This window comes from Babylonia areolata, chromosome 24 (genome assembly GCF_041734735.1).
Source record: "Babylonia areolata isolate BAREFJ2019XMU chromosome 24, ASM4173473v1, whole genome shotgun sequence".
Lineage (NCBI taxonomy): Eukaryota > Metazoa > Mollusca > Gastropoda > Neogastropoda > Buccinidae > Babylonia > Babylonia areolata.
In genome coordinates, this window is record NC_134899.1 from 5,214,592 (window position 1) to 5,226,113 (window position 11,522).

General features: G+C 43.8%; 1 protein-coding gene across 3 annotated transcripts in view; it reads left to right on the plus strand.

Annotated features, from left to right (window-relative positions):
- The window catches only part of LOC143299236 (uncharacterized), a 52,990-nt gene extending 47,913 nt beyond the window's left edge, over positions 1 to 5,077 (plus strand). For all 3 annotated transcript variants that reach the window (XM_076612441.1, XM_076612442.1, XM_076612443.1), the window contains exon 21: positions 166 to 5,077. In XM_076612441.1, the coding sequence (XP_076468556.1) occupies positions 166 to 317 (152 nt within the window). In that variant the 3' untranslated portion in view covers positions 318 to 5,077. The remainder of the gene's footprint in view (positions 1 to 165) is intronic.
- The last annotated feature ends 6,445 nt before the right edge of the window (positions 5,078 to 11,522 follow it).

Genomic DNA, 11,522 nt, shown 5'->3' on the forward strand with positions numbered 1-11,522 from the left:
GGATCTGTAGTGGTCTCCATCTGTGTGATGTTTGTGTTCCAGGATCTGTAGTGGTCTTCATCAATGTGGTGTTTGTGTTGCAGGATGTATAGCGGTCTTGATCTATATGATGTTTGTGTTGCAGGATCTATAGTGGTCTTCATCTTTGTGATGTTTGTGTTGCAGGATCTATAGTGGTCTTCATCTATATCCTGATGATGATGATGTATGTCTTCACCATTCCTCCTGACAACGCCCAGTGCATCAATGAAATACACCGTTCTAATAGTACCACGCCGCCTCCCACAACCACCACCACTGCCGCCAGAGATTTGTAGGGCGGCCTGAGCTTTCACCATCCGTAACAAGCATTGCTGTTGGAGAAACGCACCTCTGTCAGTCTCTCTTACCATTGTAACCACCAAGAAAACCGTACTTTGTCTTTCAGGGCATGTTAGTACTAGGATATCTTTGCCTTTTGCCAGTGTTCCATAGCCATTGTCTCGATACCAGAAAACTTTACTTTGCCTCCGTCTCATGCCCCTCAGTAGGAACATGTCCTTGCCCTTTGCCAGTCATCATAACCCATATTTGAACACTGATGATCAAAATATACAGGGGATTTATGTAGTACAGTGCCTTACATATTGTTCAGATTCCTCGCGCTACTGACTTGAAAGTTATAGTTCGTCTTTTCTCTGCACACTTCATTATCAGCATTTTTCCTCCCCCTCCTACATCTGCCCTGCATGGAACCATGTCACACAGACTGCATCACCAATGGAGAACTGGTTGATTTCCAGCACAACTGGACGTTTTCCGCATAGCTGGACGTTTTCCAGCACAACCGGTCGCTTTCCAGCTCAACAGCTGCCATGGGTTGTGCAGTCTTCTTGTGCAGTCAGTGTTGATGTCAGAGAACTGGGCAGTATGTACACACAATCAACATCACCACTGGAACACTGGGAAGTCTGTGTGTCTCATTCCTACTGTTGTTACTGTTGGAGAAGTGAGCAGTTTATCACAACTGTCCCCGTTGAATGATCGTGTTGCCTGCATGCACCCAGTGTTATCGGTGAAGAACCAGGCGGACTGCAGTTAAAGGCCAGCCTTTGTGCATGCAGTCTTCGCTGGAAAATCAACAGACAGTGTTTCAGCCAAGAAATGCATGAGTTATTTTGTTCACATGAGAGATTTATTAATTTTGTTGTACAAACTGCAAAATTATATTTTCTGCCTGTCGAAATAACATACTGTGTCACTTGTGTAAGATGTATATGTGTTTTCCACCAAAACATATATATATATATATATATATAGAGAGAGAGAGAGAGAGAGATATATATAGATAGATAGATATATATATATATATATATATATATAGATATATTGTGGCAATTTGGGCAATTTGACATTGCCATAGACGGTGATGCGTGTTGCTGTATAATATATCTAAATGAATGTCATTGTTGTTGAGGCTATATACACGCCTTCGGGACTGTTATATTTTGTGCTTTTTGGCACCGACAAAGAAGAGAATGAATGTGACCCTTGTGAGGCAGACAGCAAGGCTTCATGTTTGTTGATGGCCTTCAGTTGAACTGAACACCACCGTTCAGTCTCACTGCTGTCAGCAAGGAGCGTTCTGATTGGTCATTGTTTGGTTTCAGTCCCTGCTTTGTGTTTCCATCGTATTCTTGACACTCATACTGTTTCTCTCCCTCCACCGACATCCTGAGACACAGACGATATCATTTGTTGCTGGTTTTGCCTGTTGCTATAGTCTTTGACAAAATAGAAACCACAGCATGTTACTTCCACAAGATTTGTGTTGACCACAGTATTTTTCTTCCATTAGGGTTGGTGTTGACCACAGTGTTTCTTCCACAAGGGTTGGTGTTGACCACAGTGTTTCTTCCACTAGGCTTGGTGTTGACCACAGTGTTTCTTCCATTAGGCTTGGTGTTGACCACAGTAGTATTTTTCTTCCACTAGGGTTGGTGTTGACCACAGTGTTTCTTCCACTAGGCTTGGTGTTGACCACAGTGTTTCTTCCATTAGGCTTGGTGTTGACCACAGTAGTATTTTTCTTCCACTAGGGTTGGTGTTGACCACAGTATTTTTCTTCCATTAGGGTTGGTGTTGACCACAGTAGTATTTTTCTTCCACTAGGGTTGGTGTTGACCACAGTGTTTCTTCCACTAGGATTGGTGTTGACCACAGTGTTTCTTCCATTAGGCTTGGTGTTGACCACAGTGTTTCTTCCATTAGGCTTGGTGTTGACCACAGTGTTTCTTCCACTAGGCTTGGTGTTGACCACAGTGTTTCTTCCACTAGGGTTGGTGTTGACCACAGTGTTTCTTCCACTAGGGTTGGTGTTGACCACAGTGTTTCTTCCATTAGGGTTGGTGTTGACCACAGTAGTATCTTTCTTCCACTAGGCTTGGTGTTGACCACAGTGTTTCTTCCATTAGGCTTGGTGTTGACCACAGTGTTTCTTCCATTAGGCTTGGTGTTGACCACAGTATTTTTCTTCCATCAGGCTTGGTGTTGACCACAGTGTTTCTTCCATTAGGCTTGGTGTTGACCACAGTATTTTTCTTCCATCAGGCTTGGTGTTGACCACAGTGTTTCTCCACCAGGCGTGGTGTTGACCACAGTAGTATTTTTCTTCCACTAGGGTTGGTGTTGACCACAGTATTTTTCTTCCATTAGGCTTGGTGTTGACCACAGTGTTTCTTCCATTAGGGTTGGTGTTGACCACAGTAGTATTTTTCTTCCACTAGGGTTGGTGTTGACCACAGTGTTTCTTCCACTAGGCTTGGTGTTGACCACAGTGTTTCTTCCACTAGGCTTGGTGTTGACCACAGTATTTTTCTTCCACTAGGGTTGGTGTTGACCACAGTGTTTCTTCCACTAGGCTTGGTGTTGACCACAGTGTTTCTTCCACTAGGGTTGGTGTTGACCACAGTGTTTCTTCCACTAGGGTCGGTGTTGACCACAGTGTTTCTTCCACTAGGCTTGGTGTTGACCACAGTGTTTCTTCCACTAGGGTCAGTGTTGACCACAGTGTTTCTTCCACTAGGGTTGGTGTTGACCACAGTGTTTCTTCCACTAGGGTTGGTGTTGACCACAGTGTTTCTTCCACTAGGGTTGGTGTTGACCACAGTTTGTTTCTTCTACTAGCGTTGATGTTGACCACAGTAATTTTCTCTTTTCCGCAGTCTATGATCCACTATCTGAGTCATTTTGCTCTGGTAGTGGTGAAAATCGTTAACACTGGGATAGGCAGTAGCTGTCCATTCTACAGTGTTATTTGCCTATGTGGCCTTTTTTATGTATTTTTATTTGGCTTTGAAGTGTTTGTTTTTTTTGTTGTTATTTTTTCCTTTTTTGAGATTTTTTGTAATCTGGGGATGATACATTAAACGGCACAGCCTAGTCCAATTTGCCCTACGCAAGTAAATGGTTATGATAATGTATCATGAACTGTTTTGCAGGTTTGTCTTGGTATTTTTTAGGGTTTTTTGTGTGCAGATGTGAGTTTTGTGTTGACGCAGTTGAGCATTTATATGGTTTGGCAGTCCTGATATAGCCATGTGCGTTTGGCTGGACTATAAGCAACTAGGAACAGTGCTATGAATTCTTGTTGGATGCTAATAAGTAGCAGTAATTGTTAGAGGAATTGTATAAGCTGTAGCATACTTTGATACCAGGCTTAAAATTATCGCAGTTAATAGGAAGTAAGCAGCTGAGTGGTTTAATGTGTGTGAGTGAGTCAACTCACTTGGGGTGGATAGTGTTCTTCCTGGTTTTTCCCTACAGACGGCCCATTTGTTAGGGTTAGGAAAACAATCACAAAAAATCCAAAACACAAAGTAACTGAATGAAACTCCCTGTACTTGACCCACTGACCCCTCTCCTCACATCGTGTGTCCGCCCACCCCCTTCCCTCTTCATTGCTCTCAGAAGCTGAGTCACTGTCAGTACCTTCTTGCTGGTAGCTTTCTTCACTGCAGATACTTGATTCAACATCTTCATCATCCTCATTCATGTCAAAACCTTCAGTTTGAAGCATTTCAATCACTTCAGCAGCAGTAAAAAGCCGCTGTTGTTAACTGTTTTGCTCCAAAAATTTCCACTTGTATCTCCTGCGACGCCATTTTCGATATGTATGCAGATTAGCTTGTCATGTGGGGTGCCGAAGTCCATCACTCGCCTGCGAGTGTGTTGTTACGGAATCTCACGATTAAATTTTCCATTCAACCCTTGACATGTTCGCAATGCCCTGTGTGGCTGTGATTGTAATGCTACCTCATGAGGAAAAGGTGGAGAAATTTTTAATTGTTGAAACCACTATCGCATTCCATAGTCCGGAGAGAGTTAAGGAAGGGAGCTGGTTTGTAGGAAGTTCAGCAGTAGTGAGTTAACTAGTTCAGTTATTCAAAGTGGTCTCGCTGCATTCCGACAATTCCATATATGCTACACCACAGCTAAGCAGATGCCTGACCAGCAGCGAGACCCAACACATTTACATTTTGCTTATGTTGGCCAGTTGCTTTGCAAGCTGCACACAGTCTGAGAACGCCCAACACAAGACGCTTATTCATATGTGCCTATCCATGTAAAAGTCATTTTCTGTTTGATATTGTTTGGAGTAAGTATTTAAAATTCATATTGCAATTTTGCAAACCTATGCACAATACAAAATGAATATACAGTGCATTATGTACAAATTGAATGTATGTTTAAAGTGTGTTATGGATTTCTTTCAGGAATGGGTTTTTGTGTATTTTATTTTTTTCATTACTGATTGTTGGCCTTTGGCACAGAAGTCTTATTACATATTTGAATGTTTTGGATTAATAAAGGTTTTGAGGGTAATTTAAACCAGTTCACCAAAGAAGGTACAAAACCTAATACTTATGGCTCAGATTCATGGGATAGAATCCATGATAACACTTTTTTTTTCCAGTTCAGAATGTCCAAAATGGCAGACAGATACACTGGTTCTGCAGTCCATAGTCCGTTAGACTCCTGTTCTGAAGGTGTGAGGTTCAGATCCTGTCACTGCTGTGTATCTGAAGGTTGGAGATCCCCCCCCCTCACACACACACACACACACACACACACACACACACACCCCTGCCCCCACCCCCACATCCCCACCCCCACTTTTTATCCCACCCACCGAAGTCGTGGGTGCAGATCTGCTGGTGTATAATCCCAGTAATAAGACAGCTTTGAAACCATGCTGTTGTTTGACACCCAAACATCATTAATTTCAGTTGTCTTTTACAGTCAGGTAAAAAAATAAAATAATTGATCTGCTTGTGAATAACTCCAATAATAAGACAGCTACTGAAACCATATTACAGTGTGACACAACAGCAACATTGATCTGCTTGTGCGTAAGTCCCAGTGAAAAGAGCATGATTTCAGCATGATTCCCAAATATCATTCAGGTCTGTAGTGAAATCGCTTAAAAACTTGCTCACTGTTGCTCAAATAAGCTGTAGTTTGAAGCCGTTGAACTGAGGTAAAGTTGTGACATTTTATGTGCTGAATCAAAGGAATAAATGGTATGGGTAAATTTCTTATTTTGCAAAATACACAGTTCCAGCGTTGTAAATAGTCATTTCTCTGTTCTGATAAGAACTGGCACCTGCTGACTGCTGTATTGATAATACTTTGATATTTGAAGAACAATGCTTGCAGTTGGATCATTGCCATGTTTGTTGTTCCTTGCCACCTTGTATCTCAGCTCATTGTTTTGTTTCTGGATTTTCTCCCTGCGTCCCCCTAGGTCTTCTTCTCCCTGTGCCCCCCTAGGTCTTCTTCTCCCTGTGCCCCCCTAGGTCTTCTTCTCCCTGCGCCCCCCTAGGTCTTCTTCTCCCTCTCCCTGTGCCCCCCTAGGTCTTCTTCTCCCTGCACCCCCCTAGGTCTTCTTCTCCCTCTCCCTGTGCCCCCCTAGGTCTTCTTCTCCCTGCACCCCCCTAGGTCTTCTTCTCCCTCTCCCTGTGCCCCCCTAGGTCTTCTTCTCCCTGCACCCCCCTAGGTCTTCTTCTCCCTGCGCCCCCCTAGGTCTTCTTCTCCCTGTGCCCCCCTAGGTCTTCTTCTCCCTGCACCCCCCTAGGTCTTCTTCTCCCTGTGCCCCCCTAGGTCTTCTTCTCCCTGCACCCCCCTAGGTCTTCTTCTCCCTGCGCCCCCCTAGGTCTTCTTCTCCCTCTCCCTGTGCCCCCCTAGGTCTTCTTCTCCCTCTCCCTGTGCCCCCCTAGGTCTTCTTCTCCCTCTCCCTGTGCCCCCCTAGGTCTTCTTCTCCCTGCGCCCCCCTAGGTCTTCTTCTCCCTGCGCCCCCCTAGGTCTTCTTCTCCCTGTGCCCCCCTAGGTCTTCTCCCTGCGCCCCCCTAGGTCTTCTTCTCCCTGTGCCCCCCTAGGTCTTCTTCTCCCTGCACCCCCCTAGGTCTTCTTCTCCCTGCGCCCCCCTAGGTCTTCTTCTCCCTGCACCCCCCTAGGTCTTCTTCTCCCTGTGCCCCCCTAGGTCTTCTTCTCCCTGCGTCCCCCTAGGTCTTCTTCTCCCTGTGCCCCCCTAGGTCTTCTTCTCCCTCTCCCTGTGCCCCCCTAGGTCTTCTTCTCCCTGTGCCCCCCTAGGTCTTCTTCTCCTGCGCCCCCCTAGGTCTTCTCCCTGTGCCCCCCTAGGTCTTCTTCCGTCGCCAGCTTCATCCTTTGTGTGTATTTGAACTCTGAAAACCAAAAGATCCAGAAATCCATGTCAGCTCTATTTGGTGGTCATGGAAATAGAGCACAAAACATACCCAGCGTGTAGCATCCCACAAAACATAGTGTGGCTGCCTGAATACTGGGGCTACAAAAACAAAACAACAATAACAACAAATTATCAAAGACACAAAACCCCACATGTAAAATAAAATTGTGTATGTGGCATTTGCAGTTTACAGGTACAGATGAAAAATTGAATTTCTTGTGTTTTGGAGATCAGTACAGAAAATGGACTAACACTGGAAAGAGAGAGAAGGGTGTTAATCTTAGTTTGTCCCACTGCATATAAAAACAAAATGGAAACTATATTCTCCGATAATGAACTTGTTCAAACAGAAAAACAACAACAACACAACTGTTCATTCCACTGTTCATTTCTTTTCAAGAACATTAAAAGGAGATAAGAAAATACTGGCTTTGAAGGGTCTGAAAAAGTCTTCTAAGTCTCTGAGTTTGATATGTGTATTCTCTGTGGACTTGTGTTTTTCTTCTTTTTTTTCTGCAGTTGTGACTGCAACTGTCATGTTTATTTGTTTTTGCCAGTTTTAATGATAGATTTACATGTGTGACCATTTCCCTCTGTCATTTAGACAGCAGTGCTCTGTGTGTGTGGGGGTGGGGGGCGGGGGGGGGGGTTGGGTTGGGGGGTTGTTCTATTTTCCCACAAATTTGCAATATTGCAATATTTACTCAATATTGTTTTATATACATTGATCCAGGTTGATTTTTTGATTTTTTTATTACATGTGTGTATACATATGAATGTCTTATCTTTTATTGTGAATACCCCAAGCTCCCTTTCTTGGAAGTGTGATAATCGATATCTGTTATCACTGTTGTTATTATTGTTCTTTTATTTTTACTGTCTCAGTCAGATACAGAGGTTATTGACAAGCATTTTGCCCAAATCCGGTTTACTGACATATCATCCAGAATTGATTTGTTTTCAGTGATATTTGTCCCAGAATGGAAAGAGTATTCACAAATATATGTTTCAGTCATGCTGATTTTTGTAAAAATGTTAAATTTGTTGCACATCAGTTTCTGGTTGTGTTTGTCTGAGAAGCTCAATTTGTGACCCATGCCCCATGACATGATTTCCTCCATGAGTGCTGGAAATATTGTGCCATGTCCTTCTTTGTTCAATGTGATTTTATCCACAGCAGAATATATTTATCTTCCTGATATTTATCTTCAAATACCTCCCATATGTACGTACTTGTTCTTTAAATTTCTCTCTGGTTGTGATTGTGGCCTGATGGCAACATGTCTGCCTAGGAAGCAAGAGAATCAGAGCGCACAGGTTCAAATCCCACGCTTGGTAATATTTTCTCCCCCTCCACTAGACCTTGAGTGTTTGTTTGGATGGTTAATCATTTGGACGAGATGATAAACCAAGGTCCCATGTGTAGTATGCACTTACTACATGTAAAAGAACCCACAGCAACAAAACCAGTGTTGTCCCTGACAAAATTCTGTACAAAAAATCCACTTTGATTGGAAAACAGTTACATTTGGAGGCAGAAAAAAGGGAGAAAAAAAAGGGATGGCACTGCACTGTAGCAGTGCACTTTCCCTGAGCAGAGCAACCAGAATTTCATACATAGAAATCTGTTGTGACATACAGTGATACTACCCATATCATCACAGGGGTCATGAGGTCTACGCCAATTCAGGAGCTTGAAACTATCACAGAGCTCCAGAACCCTTTAGGACCGCAGGGAGGCCAAACTCCTGACCCAGGCTGCCAAGTTCAAGAGGTTGCAAGGCCACCCCATGAAGGTCAGACTGTCCCAGCCAACAAAAGGACGGCTTAAGAGAGGGAGCTTCATACACCAGAGCAGGATCCTAGAATGGCAACATCAGGATATCCTTGACCATACCCCCCAAAGTGATACCCCAGTGTCTTGCCACCCCTGCCTGGAGTGAAGGAACCCCTCCCCTCATCCAGTGCAGCATTCCTGGTGTTGGCCCCCAAAATTCCCAAAGCGGGCCTGAAAGAAAGTCCCTCACCCTTGAACACCTCCACACCCAGTTCCCCAAAGAGTTCTGGACTCATGACTACACTGACGGCTCTGCGACAGATGCCATTCAGAACGGAGGGGCAAGAGTCTATGTTCAGTATCCAGGAGGCAGAGAAGAAAAGATCTGCCTTGCTACCGGCCTGTACTCCACCAATTACAGAGCCAAAGCAGAAGCCTTGAAAACAGCAGCAGCCCACATCAAGGTCAGCCCCTATGCCAGCCACAACATTGTCTTCCTGACCGAAGCCCTGTCCATCTTGCAGGCCCTTTGGTCCAACAGAGATCCAGAACTCGACGATCTGTCCTCCTCTCTTGCCTCCCTCTGCACAAGTCACACAGTCACCCTACAGTGGATTCCCTCCCACCGCAACGTGCTTGGCAACGAGACTGCTGACTACCTGGTAAAGGAAGGCACTACGAAAGAGCAGATGGACAGGTCTACCAGCTACTCTGAATCCAGGACCATCATTAAGGCCAAGCTGCAGAACAAGTGGAAGCAGCAGCATCCATGCCACAACAGAGCAGATCTGTACTACCTGCTGACTCGTCAAGAGCAGGTAGCCATTTTCAGGCTCAGGACAGGCCACAGCCGCCTGAAACACCACCTATACACGAGACTCCGTATCGGCGACACAGAGCAGTGCCCCTGCAGAACAGGCAGCCAGACAACAGAACATCTGCTGCAGTCCTGCCCACTCCACCAAGCGCTCCAAGAGAAAACCTGGCCCGACCCAATCCCAGCGGCCCGGAAGCTCTACGGAGGGCTGGAAGACCTGCAATGTACTGCCGCCTTCGTCGAGGAGACAGGGGAATCCATCTGATTAATGACAAATGAGACAACATACAGTGATACAATGATAAGATACATTATGATATGATACTATCTGATACAATACTATACTATACGATACGATCCAACACAATACAGTAAAATACTTGATCATGCATGGTTGGGGGCAAAAACTTAAATGTGTATCACTGTCTACGGAAACATGTTCCTAAACTGGACAACAGTTTTTCTCGTCTTCAGGTGTTATGTTTGTATTTTACATGATTTACCAGTTTTGTTTGTTCTCATTTGTTATACTGTCAGATAGTGTTATATAAAATGTTTGATGAAGAGGCAGGTGTAGAAACCTGTGTGTTGAGTTGTTCTACTGAGCAGTTTGATCACATGCATTGGTGTGAACTTGTAGACGTGTGTTCATTGGTGAAACTCTTTTTTTTTAATTGCGTTAAACTTTGTTGATTGATGCACTGTTGATGATACTGCTTTTGTGATGATGTAAAAAATAAAAAAATTAAAAAATTTTAAATGATGTTCAATTGTTAATCATTATGTTTTCACATTTAGACCAATTGTTCCAGTTCAGTTTGTAATAAGTTAAATTAGGTTTTTTGTTTTGGTGTTGGTTTTTTGTGTCTAATATCACATTTTGTGAACAGGCATTAAATTAAATTGAATGTATGCACACTGACGCACGCATGCACACACAAACATTCCTGGACACACACTTCCACACACAGACATACAAACACACACACAGACACATGCACACACACACACACACACACACACACACACTCAGTAAGCCAGACAAGCCAAGCAGCATTTATGTCAGAGTATTCAGTTGATGGCTTGAGGGATGCGGTTTGCATAGACAAACATACAACCATCACAGAAAGTTCCAACGTTTAAGGTGAACAGTGACGTTTAAACTTTGGATGGAAAGCTTAAAGCGGTGACTTGTTTTTATTGTAATTTTTTTACCCTTGACTTGTAGTAGGTATTAACGTGGCGATAGCCTTGAGATGGCCTTAGAGGTGGGCGAGGCTCTAAGCACCATAATTTGATTTTATCTGAGTGAAGGGAAGATAGGGACTGGAGGGCGCGGGGGGTGGGTGGGGGGTGGGGCGGTCGTGGGGGCAGCTGATAAACTGAGAGCACAATGCATAGTGTGATATAAGTATTCACAGCAATACCTGTTAATGTACCAAAAAAAAAAAAAAAAAAAAGTGTGCTTTTCTTTTTTTCATGAAAACGTATCTGCTTTTAATCCTTACAAATAAAGACTGATGAAACTTGCTCAGCATCATCAGTATTTCTGAGTCAGGAGGAATGAGTGATGAACATTTGGTTGCAGTGGTTGCTGACTCAGTTGTGTGCTCCAAGTGGTGTAAAGACATGTTCACTGTTCCAGGCACTCAAGTTGGGACAAGAATGAAGCCTTCCTCTTGAGCTTGCCTCAGAATTTGCAGTCACACACATACACACACACACACACACACAGGCAAGTTAAGTGACCAACTGACCTTGTTGTTCTTTGGCACAAAACATGCTGTTGTTTTGTCGGTGTGTCAAGTTTTTTTCAGAAGATATTCAGAAAATTTCAATAATTTTTACAACTAGAATTGTGACAATTATTTAAATCAGAACACCAGTGGACGTTGTGGCCTTGAATTGGTTTCCATTTTTATAAGAATTAAAAACAGCTTTCAAAGATCAAAGCCGAAGCAGTTCGGTCGCTATCTTTCTTTGTCACTGGCGCGTCAGGACCTTTATGGCCCGACCTGACTGGGTGGTTAACTTGGCACACGGAAGTCATCATAAGATAATGATAAAAATATTATTGAGATGGCACCGAATCTTGTGCAGAGAAAAAAGCGACAGAGCAGAACATGCCTCCCCTTAATGAACAGATCTCACATGAATAGACTGACTGATATGTTTCAGAGACA